The sequence below is a fragment of the Prionailurus bengalensis genome, chromosome B2, assembly GCF_016509475.1.
Source record: "Prionailurus bengalensis isolate Pbe53 chromosome B2, Fcat_Pben_1.1_paternal_pri, whole genome shotgun sequence".
Lineage (NCBI taxonomy): Eukaryota > Metazoa > Chordata > Mammalia > Carnivora > Felidae > Prionailurus > Prionailurus bengalensis.
Window position 1 is genome coordinate 42,928,665 of NC_057349.1, and position 22,780 is coordinate 42,951,444.

At 42.7% G+C, this 22,780-nt stretch overlaps 1 protein-coding gene across 7 annotated transcripts in view; it reads left to right on the forward strand.

Moving 5' to 3' along the window:
• RUNX2 (RUNX family transcription factor 2) overlaps window positions 1–22,780 on the forward strand; it is a 233,988-nt gene that overhangs the window by 80,879 nt on the left and 130,329 nt on the right. For 6 of the 7 annotated variants that reach the window (XM_043591570.1, XM_043591571.1, XM_043591572.1 and 3 more), the window contains one exon: window positions 11,784–11,945. In XM_043591570.1, the coding sequence (XP_043447505.1) occupies window positions 11,784–11,945 (162 nt within the window). Of the gene's footprint in view, window positions 1–11,783; window positions 11,946–12,989; window positions 19,215–22,780 lie in introns of those variants that run through there. The other variant, XM_043591576.1, reaches the window with a different exon arrangement.

Sequence of the window (22,780 nt, forward strand, 5' to 3'; positions counted from 1 at the left end):
CTGTTCCTCACAACGTGGTCTCATCTTGCAGCTTAGATAGGTTGTTTCTAATTCTTTAAGACTTTAGGGAACATGCTGGACGTAACTAGGATCAGAATGCCCTTGAACCTGTCACCATGCACCTCTTTCAAAGCTGACCATGATTCACCTTGATTCATCCCCGCTACCACTTTCTGGTAGGCCTCGTAGCTGGCTATAAATCACATTAGAGATAAGGTAATTAGTTACCTTGCTGAGGTCAAGATGCACAACGGACGGATGCTTTTTCTTCTAGTCTGTTGCTGAAGTAATCCTAAGAAGCAGGTTTTTAGTGAACCCATTCTGCTTTCTAATTGTCACAGTGGCGCTCAAGTGTGACAAGCCCGTGGTACACAGGCTGTGGAAGGTGACTTAGAGTTTTCAGTGGGCTTGCAAGCAAGTGGTCACCAACAGAGGCTCCAAAAAACTAGTTGACATTGAGATTTTACCAATAGCAATGCTGTTCGCAGAATAAGGTAAATGGAGTAAGCAAATGGAAAACTACTAGATGTTGTGCAGTAAAGGCATTACCTTCAAGCAATTTAATAAGTATCACGGGGTGGGGGGTGGGGGGGAAGGAATGCCAGCGAGCAAAGCTAAGATTAGTAGTGAGTGGAGTTATGGGGAGACAGACTTTACTTTTACTATGACTTTGTAGCCCTGATCTGTCAAATAGAAACCCTTTGCCTACTGTTCTCCACAGTTCTTGCAGTACCGTGGGGTATGATTCATCTTGGAGCAGAACCTTGAATTCACTTAAAGCACAAGTCTCTCTTCTCTGTCTTCTTACCTCTCCCGAGCCTTAATTTCCTCTGAAGCATGTTTGTTGTGTTCATTCTGTTTGAAGATCATTCTTGATAGGGAAGAGTAAATCAGAATAGTGTTGGGTAATTTTCCTTTTTTATCATCACTAAAAATTACGCCCTTTGTTCTCAAACTTTGGTGCATATTGGCATCACCTGGGGAGCCTGTTAAAACTACAGATGCCTGCTGGGGCACCTGGGTGGCTCGGTCAGTTGAGCGTCCGACTTCAGTTCAGGTCATGATCTCGTAGTTCGTGAGTTCAAGCCCCACATTGGGCTCTGCAGAGCCAGCTTCTGATCCTCTTACTCAGTTTCTCTCTGCCCTTCTCCCTGCTCGTGCTCTCTCGAGGATAAATAAAACATTAAAAAAAAAAAAAGTACAGATGCCCGGGTTTTACCGCTGCACCAGAATGTATGAGGTGAAGGCTGCCTGAATCTTAGCTGCAAGGCCATGGGCTCTTCTGCTCACCCGGAGCTGAGGCACCTCGGGAGCCTCATCCCCGTGGTCAGATGATGTGTGTGGGCAGCTAAGTGCCTCAGGCTGCTTCCTGGTTTTCCCAAGTGCAGCTCCTGGACTCCACCCTTCTGTCCATTTCAGCTGCTGTTTTCCCTGTACACCCTTCCCTGTGTGCCGAGCCCTAGGCTGGACTTGTGCCCTGTTTCTATAATGATGCTGTCGGAGGGAGATGTTAAAAAATGCATATCTGATTATGTCACCCCATGCTTGAAACACCTCCGTGACCTTCCACTGCACTTAGGATACAGCTGGAAACCTCTAGTGTGGCCCGGCAGGTTCTGCCTGGCCTGACTCCTCCCTGTGCTCCTCTCCCACTGTTTTGAACCTTTTGTCAGTAATCCACCCACACTGGCTCTCTCAGCTCCTCAAGAAACCATACTGCCTCCATCCCAGGAACTTGATATACACTATTCGCTTTGCCTAAAGCTTTCTTAACCTCACCTACTAATCTACTGGTTTTGCTGGGCATTGAGTTCTCGACTTAATTATCACATCACATCACATCACATCGTCAGAGAAGCCTTGACCCCCAGGTGTGACTACAGCCCCCCACTGTGTGTCGTTATGGTGCCAAGAAATGTCCTTTCTAGTACTTATCACAGTTACATGATTGGTTGATTAATGTCAGTCTCCCCTACCAGATTGTAAACTCTGTGAAGTTAGAGATTAGGTCTGTCTTTATCTCACTATTAATATCTCTAGTGCCTAGCACAGTACCAGGGTAGGCTACTCAGAACATATTTTTTGAATGAATGGATGGTTGGATGGATGGGTGAATGAATGACCAGGAGATAATTCTTAGGACAGTGGATATCATCATCTACCTGACAACAGGAATCGCCAGGCCTGGGGCCTGTGATACCCTCACTGCTATATCTGACCCCCTGGATGTGGATATCAGCCTGATTAGACCTGAACTGACTGCACCCACTTCAGTGTGATAATTTGAACTAAAGGTCACTTCCCCTGGCCAGCACCACATCCCAGTTATATCTCAAGTTCTGGTTCTGTTTGTATCTTATTCCCTTCCCTCTGCCGGCTTTAACATTGAGGTCCAGGAGATGCCAATTCTGAGGCCAGATTAGGGGTAACATATGGTACAGACTCTTGATTCATCTAGTAGGTTGTTTTTTCTAAATAAGAAAATCACCCTCGTTTTTTTAATAAGATGGTTATGAGTCTCATTCATCCAAAAGCTGTTGATACTTTTAAGGCACTTACTCATTACCTTGTCTTCATTTAACTTCCTTCTGTTGTTGTTGTTGTTGTTGTTTTTTTAACCTTTTTGTTACGGGATATGACCTCTTAGACTCTACATAGCATTTCTCATTCTCTTCCCTGCTGTCGTCTCCTAAGAGTTACTAAGTTCCTCTTCTCCCATTGTTTGCTTTGTGACGTAACTTGTCATGCCTGGCGTACCTTGCGTCGCATCCAGTTTTATCCAAGCAGCGTGCTGCTTTTTTTCTCCTCAAATTTCAGTTGAAAGCCCTGTGAATCAGTTGGGTTGGTCTTCTGCCAAATGAACCTGGCAGCCATCTTGGTCCGTTTGAGAAAGCCCTGGGTTGGGGGTGGGGAGAAGAGGGGGAGTCAGAATCCTGCTCTTGGTGCCTTCCGTGCTGAGATGAGCCATGGTGCACCGTGACGGGAGATGCTGTCGGTGTCAACCATCAGCTACCTTCAGCCCAAGTCGACTCAACACACCTTCAGTAATTTCAGTTACAACTGCCGTCTCCAGAAAGGAGTGGGGGTAGGGAGCCCACTTTTCTGAGTAGTTAGAATTATAGCATTTCGCATCGGGAAAGCATCTTAGAGATAACACATCCGTTCTCATCTCATCTTCCAGGTGCAGTGAGACTCGGGAGAAGGTAAATTAGTGGTACACAGCTGCACACCTGTTGCCAAAGCCACCAGTCCAGGGCTCTTCCTGTGCTTGGAGGAGCCTGTTTGGCTTAGGAACCGTGTGTCCTATTAGTCAAGAGAACCAGAAGTGAGTGGGAGAGCTCGTTCTAAAAATCCAGTCTAGCTAAAAAGGTTATGAGAGAAGACACAGAATTTAAACATTTACTATTTAGTGTAAACTGTTTTGAAATGGGAATTAACGTACATGTGGCTGTGCGTGTATTTGTGTTATGAATGATAGTGATATGGCAGAAATAGTTTAGGATAGGAAACTGTAAATCTGCCTCTCTCTGTTGGGATTATGGACTTTATTCGACCCTGGTAGCAATTGAGAGGTATGATTTTAAACTAGTAAACTCTACACACAGTTCATTTTAAGTACTCCAGTTTTCTTAAGAAATATTTGATGTTTATACAGACTAAGTAATGATTTGAGTAATGAGTAGGGAAAAAATGGGTGGGGCTCTCTAACTGTACCCTGCCCCCCCCCCCCCCCCCGCCCCAGTACAGCAGGTGCTCACTCTAGACACACTCACACTGAGCTTTGGCAGAAACCATCAGCCCTTGTCGGGTCACATTACACAGAAGCCTGCTGGCACCAGAGACAGGAAGAAGCCTTTTGTGTGCTGGTTCAGGCTTCGCCCCTGCTAACTGGTTTCCTCCTATCTCTGCGTGAAGTTCAGCACTGCGTCCATGGTGTGCCTTGTCGTGAGTGATTCTTAGGAAAGCAGGCCCTTCTTCACACCCACATATGTTTAACCAAAGTGTTTACAAAAGGAGGCCTGCTAAGAGCAACCACTGAGTCTCCATGCTTAGCTCTCACTGGGCTTTCAAGCGGCTCTGTGCCCACTCTGCTCCCCCGCAACTCAAACTTATTCAAACTTAAGAAAAGACACTGATGTATTTTCCTAGAGTCAGTTCATTTTCCTATGGTGCCTTTTCCCTAACTATCTGCCTTCCTCTTCCTCTCTTTTTGTGACCCCAAGTGTATGGAGCTTAATTATGCAGACATGTAATTAGCTGTTCAGGCATTTGAAAGTGTGGATGCTCTTAGAGCCACGACTCTTTGTATACCATTTTAGGAGATGAATGGCCACTCCTTCCTTTTCCCCATCCCTGTGACTGAACTTCATAAGCTGTGGTCCAGCTCAAAGAAGAGAGCTTGCTTTCCTCGTATCCATAGGTTTAAATAAATGGTTGTCTCCATTTTTGCCTGGTGCTGAGACACCTTGAGACATGGGAACCGCTCTTCCCCACTTAGCACGTGGGGGCATCTCCTGGGTACTTGCCTTGTGTACTTTGTGTTTTGGGGATTTATAGCACTGATCCCCAAGAAGCCCAAGCAGAAGGATCACCACCCTGGAAAGAGAGCTTATGAAACCTACTCTGACATTGATGCTTCATGGTTCATTTCTATCTTTAGAGTGTTTTTTAAAGACACAAGTACATGCTTTGAACATTTTAAAAAATTTTTTTAATGTTTATTTTTGAGAGAGAGAGACAGAGACAGAGAGAGAGAGAGACAGAGCACGAGCGGGGGAGGAGCAGAGAGAGAGGGAAACACAGAATCCCAAACAGGCTCCAGGCTCTGAGCTGTCAGCACAGAGCCCGACGCGGGGCTCGAACTCACAAACCGTGAGATCATGACCTGAGCCAAAGCTGGATGCTTAACCGAATAAGCCACCCAGGTGATAATTTGCTGGTTCGCCAAAACAGCATGCAAAAACTCCTTTCCCCCTACCCCTCAAAAGCCCTGTTAAGATGGCAGTAATGACCACTTGTACTTTGCAGTTGGGAAAGGGACAGGTAAATAAGAACCTTGCCTGTGACCTAGTGAGTTGGGAGAGAAACTGGAAAGTGTACACAGAATTCTGGGCTTCTGGTGTCTTTTAAAAAACATAAGCCATATGGGGCAACCCCACACAGTGTTGGTAGTAGTCGTGTGTGTGACAGACCATGCCTCAGAACCAATGCTGATGGATTCTTTCTGTAAAACCTGAACTCTTAGTAGCTAGAATTGATCTGTTCTCGCAAAGGAGACCCTAATTTCTTCTGGAAGGGTACAGTTACAGATCCGAGGTGTCTATGAAATAGCCTGACCTTATATGCCTGGTGGTAGTTCTTGGTATGCTTGCACAGTTCCATCGGGGGCCCATTTTCTCACTGGCTTCATGCAGGCTGTGGGAGCTCTCTGTGCCCTAGGCCCTCTCTCATTTAGTCATCTTGATTTGCCACTTCCTGCCTGTGAGTAGGGCAGGCCCATCATAGAGGGAGGACCTGATTTTCTCTCTCAAGTTTATCTTACATGTCAAACTTGACCCCAGCTGCCCTTCAAAATCCCCCTTTGTAGGTGAGAACAGAGACGTTTGGGAAGAAATACGGGCACAGTCCTATGTAAACCCTCCTCTGATATTTAGGATTTCAGATTTCCCAAGCACTAATGAGTATGTGCGCATGAAAGAAAAAAAAAAGCAACACCAGGGTTTTGTTATTAAATGGTCATATCTATATAAAAACATATGTCACTACTTTGAGTTTCTATAATGTAGTCATGAAAATAATATTGATACTGTTTCTGAGAAATATATAAAATAGTGAAGTGTAGTGTTAAAAACATCACAAAATATTTATATTTCTTTTTTAATGTTTATTCATCTTTGAGAGACAGAGAGAGACAGAGCATGAGCAGGGAAGGGGCAGAGAGAGGGAGACACAGAATCCGAAGCAGGCTCCAGGCTCTGAGCTGTCAGCACAGAGCCCGACGCGGGGCTTGAACTCACAAACTGAGAGATCATGACCTGAGCCGAAGTCGGATGCTCAACCGACTGAGCCACCCAAGCGCCCCAAAACATCACAAAGTATTTAAAGCTCAACAGCAGTTTTCATTTCTTTCGAAAAATATCTGAGAAAGGAAGTTCAGTTGTCCTCTGAAAGCTTGTGGGTGCTTCTAGGTAATCAGGTCACTCAGGATGTAATATCCAGACTATCATCGGCACTTCTATCGTCTGAGACACAAAGATCAAGAATATTCTTATTTATGTAGGAAAGGAGAGTAGGACATGGTACTTACCTCTGTGCTTCTACAGAGTCAAAAAACAAACCATCCAATACAACTCTGGATGGGGTGAGCGAAGGAGGGGTCAGACTAGCCCTGTGGGGCCTGAGGTCTGGGTGAAGGTGGTTTCTTGTTTGTTTGTTTTTTTAAGTTTATTTATTTTGAGAGAGAGGGAGTGAGTAGGGGAAGGGCAGAGAGAGAGAGAATCCCAAGCAGGCTCTGCACTGTCAGCACAGAGCCCAGTGCTGGGCTCGATCCCATGAGCTGTGAGACCATGACCTGAGCTGAAATCAAGAGTCGGACGCTCAACCTGCTGAACCACCCAGGAGCGCCAGTATCTTGTTCGTTAATGGCTAATTAGTAGCTTTGTCTCAGCGAGGCCCTTCGCTCTTCCCTGGTAACAACCTTCAGATTGACTGGTGATGCCTGAAAACATCTGTCACCTGCTCTGACTCACCCAAGTGAAGAGCGAGTCCCAGAAGTCTCAGGTTTCTTCGGGAAGTAGAGTTCTGAAACCATTTATAAGATCAGGTTAAGATGACTTTCCTCTACTGTAAGCATTAATAATTGTCCAAACAAAGCAAATAAGCTATAATCATATATTTATGATAGGATTATGTTTTCTTGGTGACTGGGCATTTAGGAAGTCAAGGTATTTTGTAGTCTTTTTGCACTAAAGGTTTGAAAAAAGTTAAGGGGTATAGCATTAAAAAATACACTAAAACAGATTAGGATTTTTTGGTCTGGGAGAAACCAAGACTAAGAAAGAACGTGATTAAAGGTTAAATGTTTGGAAAGGATATTGGCACGACCAACATGGATATATTCTCCAAATACTGGACTTCAAAACCGTAGAAGCTTCCTAAGAATTGTCCTCCACTAGAATAAGAGATTATGAGCTGGAAACATCAATACACAGTGAAGATTCAGTCAAGGTAGAGGTTTTGACAGTGTTGAATGTGTGTTGGGTTCTTTCCATGTGCTCACTCTTTACTACTTTGTCTTGATAACAACCGTAGAAGGAAGATGTACTTATTTATCTCCATTATACAGACTAGGAAACTTGAAGATTGGATCAGTTAAGATCACACAGGCCAGAAATGGTGGAGCTGGGATTGATGATATCATTCACAGGGTGTTCAAGAAGGCCTGGGATATTTTGGAGACCATTACTTTTTTTTTTTTTTTTTTTTTTAAAGAGACTGCTGTCCACTTTTCAAATTATCATTATTATTAAAGTTTATTTATTGGAGAGAGAGAGCATGTGGGGGAGGGGCAGAGAGAGCCACCCAGGCACCCCTTTTAAAACTCTTTATATTAAATACAGTGACCCCACATGGTAGTTCTTTTATTTTTTCTGTAGTAACTCTCTCTCCTTAAGTAGGTCATTATCATAGACTCTGAGGACAGTGACCTTGAAAGAAATCGGCTGGACTCTGCAATGTGCCCTCCGAGACAAAAAAACCGAAGAGAGACCTCACTTGTTAAGGATAGTGAGACGTTATTTTTGCTAATCTTGGGTATCTTCAGGAAGGATCTCCACTAAAAGCCAAACTGTCCTTTCATGGACTGTTCTAGTATAAATTTTGGAAGTCAGGGACTTTATGTAAAAATTAAAACCTCACTGATACAACTTCTTGTATAGCCTGATGGGAAGTTAAAGAATGACTAATTACTAATTCATTATAAGATTTCATTGTTCACTCATGCCACCCTGGGAGGTTCATTCCATGTTTGTTTACTGAGCACTTACTGTGTTCCGGGCATCACAATGAATTGTGTTGAGTCTGACTTTGGAAAACTTGAAGAACAACGCTAGACAGCCCAACCACCCTGGGTAGTTTAGAGTCAGATTTTTAATTTTTTTGAACGACAGTGATGATTTGCCACTCACTGTATATTATTTAATCCTTACAACAACTCTGGGAACATGCCTCTTGTCACGCAGCAGGGCCTTGACCATGTGAGCTCCTCAAGAGAAGAGTCCTAATTTTAATATAGCAAAAATTGAGAGGTATCAAATGCTTTTAGTTATATTATCTCATTTAATTTTATAACAAAAATGATAGTAGTTCCTGTCATACTCATTTTACAGAAAGCAGTAATCACTCCTCTGTTCATTACGCACTCAATGCGTACCAAGACTGCCAGATAACTCATCACATCAAGGCACGTTGGTGAAAGGCTCACAGCAAACCTAATGAGCATCATTATTCGAATTTTACAAATGAGCTATTGAGGCCCGAGAGAAGTGACTTGCTCAGCCAGGTAGGGGGCTTGTCCACCCAGCCAGTGCATATGACCACTTTGCTACATTCACTGGCGTGTTACGCTCCCTCATTTCCAGATGAGGAAACTGAGGTTCAGAGAGTTCGCTAACACCGCTGAGGTCATGCGGCTTATAGAAAGCAGAACTGGGGCTCCAGCTCCTATCCTTGCATTAGAAACCCCACTTATTCCCCCTGTGCTCGGCTGCCCCTCTGCACAAGAGCTGAAAGGCTGCATCTTGTATCCAAATTAAGTTCCCTAAGGCTTCTGTGATATGTTTAAACATAAATAGTTTCGGTCATTCTTTACATTTCTTTGTATTTTTCCCCATTTTTAGGCAGGGAGTCCTATCCTACTGCTGACAGCATGTTGCAGGAGAGGGATGGGCATACAGGTTAACCTACTTGCTCTGGGAGTCATCTGGTAAAGACAGATTAGGACTCCAGTCCAAATCAGAGTCCTGTGTGCCCAGCTCATTTATCTGTGTGATTCTTGTCCTTTTTGTCTGTAGAAAATGTGGCTTCAGAGAAGGCCTTGCCGTTATGAGATTGCTTTCTGGTGCTGTAAGGAATGCATCTTTTTCCATCTGAAGGTCATTTACCTTTTTCTGAAATGCAGTGAATTACATTAATGGTTAAAGCGAGGAAGTATGTCAGTATCAGATATATAAGAAGGACCACTCACTCTGATTTGAAATGTTGCCAATCTATACAGTCTCAGCCTTGAACCTGTTAAAGCACAAAAGTTCATTACTTTAATGATCAAGTCCCCTTTAGATTTCTGAAGGAAAAGTTTATGTTAACCATTTACGGTACTATACTTTTTTTCAAATTGCAAACTCAGGTAAATGTTCCCTAAAATGGAATTGGATGAAATTTTTCTATCTGTTGATGTAGTAAGCATCAGATGAATATCCAGATGTATTTAATTATTTTGACTCAGTATGTCCTATTTAGACAGCCTTTAAATAAGTTGCTTCTGAATTGAACAAATAAACAAATAGCTGAAACTGACGGGCTTTAATTGTATGGAAGAGCTGAGAGTCTCTAAAAGAGGGATCATTTCAGAAATACCCATGTCTTCTTGTACTCCTTTTTATTTTTAGAGATAAGCCTGAATTGACTATTCAAACATATTAATAGTTTTAAAAAATTAAGTTTTTGAGGGTTCCTGGGTGGCTCAGTCAGTTAAGCGTCCGACGCTCGGTTTCAGCTTAGGTTATGATCTTGTGGTTTCATGAGTTCGAGCCCCACATCCCTCTCTGTGCTGACATAGAGCCTGCTTGAGATTCTCTCCCCCCGCCCCTCTCTCTTTCCCCTGCTCATGCTGTCTCTGTCTCTCTCAAAATAAATAAATAAACTTAAAAAAATTAAGCTTTCATTGTCAGAAGCTGAGAGGTGATATGGGAATAATTTCAAGCCTAATCCAGATGTATTAATGTCAGTTCAGATGTGTCTTAACTGTGGGACTATTCTTGTGTCACCAAGAGGTTTTTTAGAAGAAGGCAAGAGTCAGTACTGAGTGTCTCCTTGTGCTACTCCTCTCTCCATGGTTTTCTCATGTAGTTGTCACATCCCTGTGATTCAGAGATTATTACTCCCTCACCCTCTTTTACAGATGAGGAAAGTGAGGCTCAGAGTTGCTGAGTAATTAACCGAAGATCACACAGCTAGAAAATGGAAGTCTCAGAACTTGAACCTGGATCTGCACATTCCAAAGTCCACAGACATTCTAATATACAATGCTGTCTTGTGAACAAGTGTATTAGAATTTTTAAATTGGTGTGTTAGAATTTTTAATATTAGAAAAAAAATTTACAATTAGTAAAAAAAATGTTAAGAGAAATTTGCTTTTGATTGTTCGATTAGCCCTCCAGTAAGAATGAAACAGGTTGAAATATACATGGGAAATATACAACAAATTTACCTTTTTTTCTTATGTAGACTGAAACTCTTTTGATAAATCTACTTGGCTTGTACTTGGTACTTGAGCTTGTACCTCCAAGAAACCCCATAGAAATACATAAAAACGTACTGATAATGCTTAGCAGTTAACCCTAACAAGTGGCCACCCATTTTTACTATTACAGTGACTATAGGTAACACTAGGCTGTATTCCAAACATGTGACATCTTCTAAACAGATTCCAATAGGATTAAAGACATCTCCCTGCTCTTCTGTTTTGGGTCATTTTTTTTTTTTTTTTTTTTTTATGGTCAGAAACTCATATGCTTAACATCAAAACTGGATGGTGATGAAGTGTTTCAGTTCTTAATGGCAGGTGACTTAGAAATTAAGTTTGTCTCTTTCTTAAAGGTTATTTTCTAGGGTAGCTTTAGCATGAGAATCATATAACTAACTGGCTCCCCTTCTTTGTGTTCTTTTTACATGCTGCTCCCTCCTTTCTCATCTCTACCCCTTACCTCTAACCCCCTGCTAGAAAGTGCTATCCCTTGACCTGCCTGGAAAGAAAGTGAAGTCATGGAATCCTGCATTTATAAACCAAAGTGTATGTCTGAAAGATAGCAGCTGGATATGCAGCAGGGAAAAGTACAGTCTACCTGTTCTTTAACTAAGTTGATTGTTCCAAAGAATTTCTAACTTAAAAGAAAATTAGGAGTAATATGTGTTCATTGAAGTAACATGAGTAAATACAGAAAATAAATCAAGGAGAACTCAACTTTGTAAAGATAACTGGAGCAGATTGTTTTTTTAAATGGCTGTTAGAGGGGCGACTGGGTGGCTTAGTCAGTTAAGCGTCTGACTCTTCATTTCGGCTCCGGTCATGATCTCACGGGTTTGTGAGTTCAAGCCCTATGGAGTTGGAGCCCCGAGTTGGGCTCCACGCTGACAGCTTGAAGCCTGCTCGGGATTCTCTCTCTCCCTCTCTCTCTGCCCCTCCCTGGCTCACGCACGCACTCTCTCTCTCTCAAAATAAATAAGTAAATTTCAAAAGTAAATCAATAAATGGGTGTTAGACTTTCCAAATAGAAATACTTATATGAGGGAGAAATAGTCTTTATGCACGATCCGTGTTGTTGTGCTGGAGCTTGGAGGTCTCGAAAGTTTGGTGCCATACAGGGCCTGAAAGGGTAGGATCATAGGAAATGAATACTCCTTACAGATGCTTGCTTTTCTCTTACTTTCTCCTTTCTCAGTTCGGGGTTGCATGTTCTAAGTCCACAGTTGGCTGGTACACTAAAGATTTTTCTTCTTTTTCCTAGACCCCAGGCAGGCCCAGTCTTCCCCGCCGTGGTCCTATGACCAGTCTTACCCCTCCTACCTGAGCCAGATGACGTCCCCATCCATACACTCCACCACCCCGCTGTCTTCCACACGGGGCACGGGGCTTCCTGCCATCACCGACGTGCCCAGGCGCATTTCAGGTAAAGACCACACTTTAAGTGAAAACCCCCCTCCTGTGCAGGGGTGGGGCTGGGGTCGTAGAATGGGCCAAGGCTCACAGGAACTCTCTCTCGGAGGCGTGGGGGCAAGGGTATGACAGCGGCAGACCGGGTCTTCTGAATTATAGGGCAATCACGTACTTGAACATTTTAAATTGAGAGACTAAAAATCCACCAGAGATGGCATAATTTTCTTAAGATGCTATTTAATGCCACCCAGTTTTAGTCCTGCCGAATCGTATCCCCTTTGGTGGGCACTGTCTCAACTGGGGCCTTCTCCTGAGGGTCTTATGCCAGGCCTTCCTCTGCTTGTGTTCCTTTCTTTTCTTAACATCTGCCTGTAAACCAGATTATAGACTGATGGCACAGCCTTCCATTTCTAGAGCCTCTTAAACCCCAGAAGTCCAGGCCGGCTGGTTCTGAGAGTGAGCACCAGCAAACTTAAGATCCTTCTCAGAAGCTAGTCATTTGAAGTGAGGTGAGGCCTGGAAGAGTCTTTTAAAAGGCCGAGTTGGCCTCTGAGCAGCCAATTCCAGACTGAGGTAGCCTCTCCACGAACCATCCAGCACACTGTGGTCGCTCTCAACATGGCGTCCCCAGTGCTCACACACCCATTATTCCAGAGGCACCACCAAAATCTGTGGCTCCTGGTGGACGTGCGTGTGGCAAACGAGCTGGCCTCCTCTCTCTGTCGTGGACAGAATTCCTCGTGGAGAGCCAGAAAGTGTACACAGACTTCACGTGGGCAAGTAGAGAAAAGCTAAAGGCTCTTGGCCAAGCCTCTGAGTCCTGTGAATAGGGAAAAGATCTCTCGGTACAGCCCTGACACCAGGCCAGAGCCCTGCCCCCGTAAATAAAGAAGCAACCCCACTGAGGCACATGCAGTTGGCCCCTCAGTGTGTCAGACGCTCTTCTCAGCGTTCGGGCTCCATGCACCTGTTTAACTCCTGGCCAGGTTAATGCCTTTCTTTCTTTCTCTTTGTGTTTCTGTCTCTGTTTCTCTCCCTCTCTTCATTTTCTGCAAAGCTCGAAGCCGCTACTCACTCCGCTGAGTTGCATCACTGACAAGCTGAAGCTCCACCAGCAGGCTTGCAGGTTTTGATTAGTTCAGACTCCTTTCTTTCTTTCCACTTGGGAGGAGGGAAGGCTTTGTTTCTCAAGCGAATGGCAGGAAAGGGCTCTCTGGTCCTAGTGCCCTTCACATTTTCTACAGCAGATGGACTCCCGCAGGGGTGAGTAGGGAAAGAAGAGGGGTGGAGGGAGAACCACAAAACCCTTTGGAAAACCATGTTCCCACTTTTCATTATGACTGCTATTATTACTTTTATGAATCACACGGTATTTATTGGGGAATTGTGCAGAGTATAGAATTTTAGTTATCATTTCCCTTGACAGGAATGACTCCCTCCTTTAGGCAAACATCAATTAAAGACACGGGAAAGGATGAGTAAGGCACAGTGGGGAGAATGAGGGCTGATGTGGGATCAAAGGCAGTGTTGGATGGTGTCGAATTAGTTCTGGTCATTCCTTCTGTATTTTATACTGGACCTGTTTTGTTTTACATGGGGCCAAAATGACACTTTGCCAGGACAGATTTGTGCAAACTTGCTTCTGTTTAGGGTCCTCTGGGGTTTCCATCTGTCCAACCCTCTGTGGCTGAAGCAGACTTTGTTATTTGTCCCCTGGCAGTACCTAGAGGAAAAAAACCTCAGGGAGTGATTATTGCTTTAGAGACGTTCATCTACAGCACCTTCTTACCCAGGTGTATTCACATAAAATTCAGTAGGAAAACCATTGAAAGTAACACTGAAACAATGCTGAATACGTGGGCAGTCATGATCGTCTATCATTTACATGTGTAATCTAGAATAGCTAGATTACTTTGAGTCAACTTACTGATAATTATTTAAAACACTTCCATAAACTAATAACAACACGACTCTTCCCATTTCATAGACGAGGCAGTAGGAGCGGAAACTGGTTACGTATCCAGTCATATACTGGTCTGAGGCCAAGGGTAGGAATGAGCCTCTGCTCTAAACTAGTTTAAAACTGAGTTTAGTCCAGATTTTTCCTCCTGCCCCAGACATTTCTGTGAGTTGTTACTGGCAAAGTGACATGGTGCCAGGGTGGGAGGTTCTGTGTAAACATTCAAGGGAGGAGAGCAGAAAATCCCTCTTGTCAGCATATTGGGAAACAGGAAGAAAGAACTAGATACGGACTGTCAGGGAACTGGAGGAGCCCTGATTTGATTTACCTGACCTTGCTCTTGAGTGTTGGGCTGTGCCAGCATCCCAGAGTGCAGCTTGGTGGGCTTGGGGACCAAGTCAGCTGGAACGAGTGCCCTTTTCACTTCCCTGGGGACCAGTCCTAGGTCCTAGGGACCTGTCTGGAATGGAGCCCGTCTCATAGGGTCCAAGGTGCCAAGTTGCATAGTTTCTGTCTTTATTATTCCCCCCCAATATCTAAAGCAGTCCCTAAGGTCCAGGATGCTGTCTTCGTAGCATAGACAGCTAAAATATTAACCTTCATTTCCATCTCCAAGCAGTCGTGTGTGTTTCCTCTTTGAGATGCTTTCCGGAACAGTTCAGATTTTTATGTAGAGAACCGTTCTCATCTCCCTATCTGAAGGGGATAAAGAAATAGTCTCAGATGATCTGGGGTGAGAACAAAGTCCTTACTTATACAGTAGGATTGGAGGTTTAGACCCAGGTTTGAATCCCAGCTCATGCACATATTAGGCAAGTTTCTTACTTCTCTGAAATGTAGCTTTATTATTTGTAAAATAAGGATATAATATTAATGTCCTAGGGCTACCGTGAGGATTAAATGAGGTGCTTTATGTGAAGTGCGAGCAGCATGCCTCACACATGCTAGTTGCTCAATAGATTGTCGCTGATCATTACGAAGCTAAAATGGCTTTGTAAAAATTGCTTATCTGTATAGAATTTGCAGGCAAGCGCTAGCTTAAATGAGTCAAGTAGGTAAAAATCTAAACTCTTTAACGAGGATTATTTGCTTTGCAAAATGGATCCACCACAGACCATGTTTAAAACAAAAACTCTTGAAATATTTAAGTATTTAAGTGAGTTAATACTGAGATGTAACTCATAGAGCACTGAACATAATGCCTAGCACACAGAAGTACTCAATGTTTGCTATAGCTATTACTGTATAGATTTAGAATGAATATTTGTAGAGCTAAAAGCAGTTGTGAGCCATTCACAAAAGGCCAATCATGCACTAAGAGAAAATAACTATTCTAATATCGGAGAATGGAATGATCATGTTCTTTTCCAAGGAATCGTAGGAATAAAAGCAACTAGAAAGATCTTTCAGAAAGAACTGTTCCTAAAGAAATTCCATTTCATCCTACAAGACCATTCCAAAGAAAGATCCTCATTTAATATACTTAAAGATCGTTAGAGAATCCAATTTTACAACTTCTTTTTTTGGTATCCTTCCTTCTGAGTAATTTTTCAAGTGTAGCTGCATGTATACTAGAACTTAATGAATTCCAGTGATGGCAGTGATGCTATATCGCATTTCCCCTGCAGTCACCCTCATGGAAGCCAAATATAAATAAAAATACGATCGTGAAGGTGTGTTACCCACAGTCCTTACAACCTGCAAGCGAAGATGCAAAGCCAGATGTCTTGAAGTTCATAGGCACAATACAAAGATTCAGGAGATACTTCCTTAACCTGGAGTAGCCTTCAATATTATAACAAAAACAATAGCAGCAGTCATAGGTTTTTGACCAAACAATAAGTTATTGTCCTGTAATTGACTAATAGGGCTTACCTTATTGTAATGAGCTTAGTTCATATTCAAGTGAATTATAAAAATCAAATGCTGCTTATCAGCAACCAGTCTGGAGACATTACAGTGTGAGAGAAACCCTCTAGGGGTTGATTCCCCTCCCCTCCCATACTTCTTCTCACACAACAATCTGTGTTTAAGTAGCATCCTTCACCCCTGAGGGATTTCGTACATTATCTCATTTCATCTTGTGTGATCCTAAAAGAATATTCACTATACAGAAAATTCACTCCGATTCTATCAAAGAGTCGAGTATGGCAAGACAAGGACAAGTAAGCCTGATGATAACCCAGACCATTGTCTTTATCATTGCAAGAATTTTCTCACCCATGGCATTTGTGATGTTCAAAACAATTGTGAGGCTTGGCACAAAGATTATCATTGCTTTTCTGCAGGTTATCACGAAATACCATGTAAATAAATAATTACAGACTTTTCAAAATGTATTTTAGGTAATTATCCTACTAGGAAAAGAAACACGACCGTTTACTGAGTCTGATTCTTGGACTTGTGGGTCAGAGTACGAGCTGTTATTAGTGTCCTGAAGGAGATGACGACTCCTCCCCTGTCCCATCCACCTGAGTAAAGTAGCTTCGATTAACCCAAGTCTGTACCACTCTTTGGCACACACGAAGTGGAAAAGGTTAATACAAGCATTTTTCTATGATCTTGGTCACTGTGCCCATGGACCTCTCTGATGCTTTTGGGAGATCTCTTAAGACAGTTAAGGTACATGATTTAGAGATGCAGGGAAGGGCCATACGTGTTTTCTGCCTCAGTTACTCTGGGAGAGGCCAGTGCAGATTGTATGGATTTTTTATCTCTATTCATAGGATTTTTTTTTTTCATAAGACAGAGTTAGAAACTGTAATCTTTTTGAGGGTTACATATTTTTTTGTGTGTTTTTTTCATCAAATGGTCTTGAATTTCTTCTTTCAAAATACTTAAATATCAAAAAATTCCACTTAATCAACTGCACAAGACTATTAAGGATGTCTCTGTTTTTATGACTCTCAGTCGCTAAACTATAATATTTCCAAAGGTCAGCAGAATAGGCGTTAGTCTAATAAATAAAGCTACTAAAAATTATTTTATTACTACCACAAAATCTAGACATTGCCAGTGGAAAAACCCCATTTTATCATTCAAGGTCTGTTGGGAGGGTGGTTTCATGTAATTTCAAACCCGGCAGTGTTTGATGCAGTTCGTTTTTAAATGTCCCTTATAACCGAGTTTCTATCAAGTCCCCTGAGTCCGGTGTTGAAACCAGAGGCTTCAGTAATGTGCCAAGTATACGTGGACATTTATTTTCTCGGGACCACTCTTAACTCACAGGAGGGAGTGACGCCTTAAGAGAGGTTAAAAGGAAAACTCCAGCAATTAATACTAATAAAGCAGAAAGTTAAGGCGACTATAATAAAACACTAGAACATCTACTTTTTACTACAGAACCGTTCCTTTATTAAGAGCCACCTGTTTGGTAGACACACATCTGCCACAGCAGCCACGGGCAAGTAATTAAGTTTAATAAGAGCCACTCTTATTTTGAAGAAGTTCTCTGTTTAAAGCCACAGAGGGGGAAGTTATTAAATTTAATAGACCCTAAACAAAGGCAAGCCCTGTGTTACCGGTGGAATGTTGGTCAGTATTCTCTGTTAATTCGACTGTGATTGGTTGGGTTATTTTTGCAGTCTGTAAGTTGAAATTCACCTTGCTTTCTCGCAAGACGGGCTGTCTTCCGACACGAGCCGATGATGTCTTTATCTGATCACCGTGGGCCCAGGTTCAGGGCAGACCTGGACCTCAGTTGACGACGGGTTCTGAGTTACTGGTGCCGGGGACCGAAGAAGTGGTTTCCATTCTGACTAGATGGGTGGGGGGAGTTGGCCCGGCCCACAGAACCGACCGAACTTGGTTATATGATATTTACTGTTAAATTGTAGGTAGACAGAGGTACCAAAGCTCAGAATGAAACTTGCGTGCGTGGCTTGACTCCGATTTTATACGTGGTTCTTGATAGCTGTTTTCGCGAGGGTCTGTTCTCGATACATGTACCCCCACCCACACGTGAGGAAAAGCTTTAGTGACGAAGGGACTCATGGGCATGCAGGGATGGCAAAGACATGGCTACAGATTCTATTGAAAGGTTTGCTACAATCCCTTTCTTTTGTAGAAGAAAACTTGGGAGCTTGAACCTCACTTCACCAAAAGTACTGGAGGTAATTTTTTAGTGACACGGTGGCTTCTGTGGTTCAGTGGGATCCGAGAAGAGGGTGGAGGCAGTTTAACTGAGGAAGCCAGACTTTTAGTTTCATTGTCACTGAAGAGTCTTCGTGTTATTCTCAGATATGTCCGTCAGTGAATTCATTGTGCCTCTGTCGGCCCCTGTGAACAAAGTGTCTGTCCACACATCTCAGAATTTTCTGCAAGGAGTGAGTTAATGTCTGCCCAGGGATTTGTTGTTCTTAGGACTTCTAGCAAAGAAAGCTTGCCTTACCTGATAACTGCCGGTGGAGAAACGAAGTTGTGTCCTTAGCTTCCAAACAGTAGAAACGTACCATTTTTATTTTGATCTCTCTCTATACATGTTTTAGAATGGATACTTTATTTTTTTAGAGCAGTTTTAGATTTACTGAAAAATTAAGCATAAAGTAGAGCGGGGATATATCCACCCCCACCCCCCCAACCGCCATTTTGTCTTATTAGTCACATCTTGCATTTGTGTGGTGCATTTGTTACAACTGATACACCAATATCGATACGTTATTTTTAACTGAAGTGCATAGTTTATGTTATGTTAACTCTCAGCATTGTGCACTTCTGCGGGGTTTTTTTTCCATACACAATGCCATGTATGCAGCACTATAGGGTCATTCAGAATAGTTTCATTGCCCTAAAAATCCCCTGGGCTCTACCTGTCTATCCCTACCTACCTGCTCCCATGGCCCCTGGAAGTCATCTTTTTCCTGTCTCTCTACTTTTGCCTTTTCCAGAATGTCGTATAATTGGAATCATGCAATCTGTAGCCTGACTTTCAGACTGGCTTCTTTCGCTTACTTAACCCTGTGCCTTTAAGGCCCCTCCATATCTCGTCATGACCCGATAAGTCACTTCTTTTCACCGCTGGATACTGTTCTATTGTGAGGACGTTGTTGTACTTTTTAAAACCTCAAAGCCACTCTTGCAGCACCTGGAATACCCCCATCCCAATTTGTTTTGTCACTGACTTCGTCAGTGAGATTTCTTTTTTTAGAAAGCATTTCATCCATTCCTTCCTGGGGAAACACGATTATGGTTGTCCATACCTTTGGTCCATTTTTTTTTTTTTTTTAATTAAGATTTTTCTTTAGTTTTATCCATAGACAGCTTACCAAACATTTACATTTAGATGATGATTCTTAACAATTCAAGAACGGGAGAGACCCAACTGAAAAAAAACCAAAACAACCCATTTATCTGGCTACTTCACTGCCTCCCCAGATATGCAGCTCTGCCTAGGTAAAGGATGCTCCTTTTCTCTAAGAATGCCTGGCATTCCTTAAGTAAGCTGCACTGTTTCCCACTCCACACTAGCCCTTTTCTCCACCAAGGCCCCGCCCATCTTTGTCAGCCACCTCTTTCCTAGAAGGAATCCCTTCCTCAACCATCACTTTTCTCCAAGTCTATTACTCTCCCTACACCCGTCCATTTCTCATCTCCCTGCTTTGGACACACCTCTCATGTGTGCCCCCCTTCCTTTAGCATGATAATCTGCGTCCATGCCTTTCCCCTTCTATAGGAGGTAAGCGTCTCACTGTCAAGGACCGTGACTGTGTTGTACATATTCTTGAACTCTTATAACCCAGCACAGTTTTGGGCACATAGTATGTGCTCAGTAAATCTTTAATGAGACAAATAGTGGTGGGAAAGAGGATAGAAAACTACAGGAAGATAGGCATGTAGAAGAAATAAGGATAGAAGAAAGGGAAAAAGAAGAAAGATTTTGTTCACCTGGAACAACAAAGAAAGGGTGAAACAAGAGGGACTTTTATTGCTGATAAGGACAGGAAATAGCACAGTATGAGTGTGCATAAGCAGTATATATTTTTATCTCCAAGCCTTTCTGCAATGTGTTTCATATTTAGAACACATAGCAAGACTGCATCTGTTTCCAGAACTTGCCGCTAACAGTTGGTAATAATGCCAAAACATACTTTCGTTCCAGCTTGAAACCAAATGATCAAGTAGAATTTTTGATTTCTAATTTAGAGTCTGACATTCATTCTAGCCATCATGCAATAAAGTGTCAAAGTCTTTTCTGAGAAAATAATAGAAATTCCATTAGCTAAGCTGTAAATTGAAGCTCAAAGCAAAAGATCCGGTTTTGTGACCGCATTTCTCACAAAGTCTTACCTTTCTCCAGACCGACCTTCATTCTCCCCCGTCCTCCCTGCTCTTTACGCCCTTGCTGTGTGATAGGGTTTCATGTCACCTCACTGTCCTGGTCAGTGGTCTCTGGGCACGCCAGAGTTTGTCAGCATCCCTCTTTATGCCTGGTGCCCAGAACAAAACTCCCTTATTGTGGCCTCCGTCAGCCTCAGCAGAGGTGGCCTCAGTGCTTTGGTGACCACGTTACATTATTCTCTCATGCTTGCCACTTTTTTGTCAAACTGCATTGCTCCCATTGTTTTCCTTTCACGGTTGTTTTGGTTTGTTGTTTGTTGTTTTTTGTCGTTGTTTGTTTTGTTTTTCAGATCCAAGTCTGATCATATATAGTTACTCCTGTTCGGTTTTATCTTACTTCATTCTTATCTTATTCACGTCTTAACTTGATTCTTACTTCATTCCTGCCTGGGATGACCTTTTGGGGTTTTTATAACCTCACCCAATATACAACAGATAGCCTCTTGCATTCCCTCCAGCCTGGGATGTCTTTCTTCAGTTTATGTCAGTCATTTCAAGTCTGCTCAGCAGACACTTGGTACATAATTATCGTGTGCTTAGGCAGGCAACACACAGAAGCAAAACCGAAGACATCATCCGTGCTTAGGAGATGACGTAATACACATACGACCCAGTTACATTGTGACGCCAGCTCCGGTAGATGCCAGAATGCGCACAAATGCTCGGGAGTTTAGTGACAGGCCATCTCTTTTGCCCTACCGCATGAGCAACTTAAGTCCTCTCCGTAGGAAATTAAAAAAAAAAAATAATTCCATTCTGCTAGCTTCTACTTTCACTCTGAATCACTTCAACAATTACGTTTTCAGCTGGAGAAAGAAAATTCCACTCGTTGGCATGTGTGGTTTCATAATATTTCTTAAGATATGGCAAGAATATATAAAAAATCTCGTCTTGGGGCGCCTGGGTGGCTCAGTCAGTTAAGCGTCCGACTTCAGGTCATGATCTCACCGTCCGTGAGTTCGAGCCCCGCGTCGGGCTCTGTGCTGACAGCTCAGAGCCTGGAGCCTGTTTCAGATTCTGTGTCTCCCTCTCTCTGACCCTCCCCCGTTCATGCTCTGTCTCTCTCTGTCTCAAAAATAAATAAACGTTTAAAAACAGAAAAGCTGTCTTTTTAAAAAAAAAGAAAAAAAAATCTCGTCTTTTCCTGGCTAGAGTGGAAGTTCCCTTAGGCCGAGGACCTGGCCTGCTAATCCTTTGCTATCTGACTGTGAGCCTAGTCTTGTGGTCTGCCTGTATGGGGAGTACTTGCTCATGGCCGAAGGGTCTGTCCAATAGTGCTCCCTGCTTTCGGGTTGCTTACACCGTAACTGTTGTTAGGAATTGCTAATAGGTCTAGAAGTGGGATTGGTAGGAGACTAATGACAATTGCCATTTTTTTTTAAATTTATTTTTTTAATTTACATCCAAGTTAGTTAGCATATAGTGCAACCCTGATTTCAGGAGTAGATTCCTTAATGCCCCTTACCCATTTAACCCATCCTCCCCCCGCCCCCACCACAACCCCTCCAGGAACCCTCTGTTTGTTCTCCATATTTAAGAGTCTTTTATGTTTTGACCCTGACAACTGCCATTTCTTAATTTCATATTTCGTATGCACAAACACGGTCCTAGCATGTGTTTATATTATAGAATTTTTACTGTCTCTTATTGTATTTACTTGTTAAATTTATTGAGAGAGAGAGAGAGAGAGAGAGAGAGAGAGAGAGAGAGAGAGAATGGGGGAAGGGCAGAGAGAGGGAGAGAGAGAGAGAGGTTTCCACACCGATAGTGTGGAGCCTGACGTGGGGCACCGTGTCCCAAACTGTGAGATCGTGACCTGAGCCGAAACCTAAGAGTCAGATGCTTAACCAACTGAGCCCCCCAGGCACGCTTACTATCTCTTTTAAAGTGAAGCAACACTGTTAGTCTTACGCTGTAACATACATATATGTATGTATTCACCTGTTCACTACATTGAGAATGAATATACATGTAAATATTCTTGCCAGGTCCAGTATTTGAGATGTTAGTTAATATTAGCCAAACTACTGCTTTAACTTCTCTCAGGAAAAACAGGCCCCCACTGAAACCCCCTCCCCCCCCACCCATGACCTACTATTATTTTGTTACTTCAGTCAGCGTTGATTTCTCAGGAAATCTGCATTGATCACTGCTGGTGGAAAGGGGAAAGAGATGCTGCATGATTATTTTAAGTTTGGTTTTATATTTATTAATATGTAGAAATAGTTAGGAGGGGAAACTTAGAAAGGTATCATTGAAAGAGGTGACTAAACAAGTAAAAAGTTGACATATAATTAAAAAACCTGTAGGAATCATTCCTAGTGACCCATGGGGGAAAGAAAAAAAACCCTATAGGATAAAATACAAATGACAGCACTTTATTTATTTATGTATTTATGTATTTATGTATTTATTTTCAAATGACAGCACTCTGAGTTATTCACAGTCCTTTTTAGACAGCATTTTATTTTGAACAGTTCAAAGTCCTTTTCAGTCTCCCTTTTTCTTTGTTTTCTTAAAAAATGAGTAGGCACTGGGGCGCCTGGGTGGCG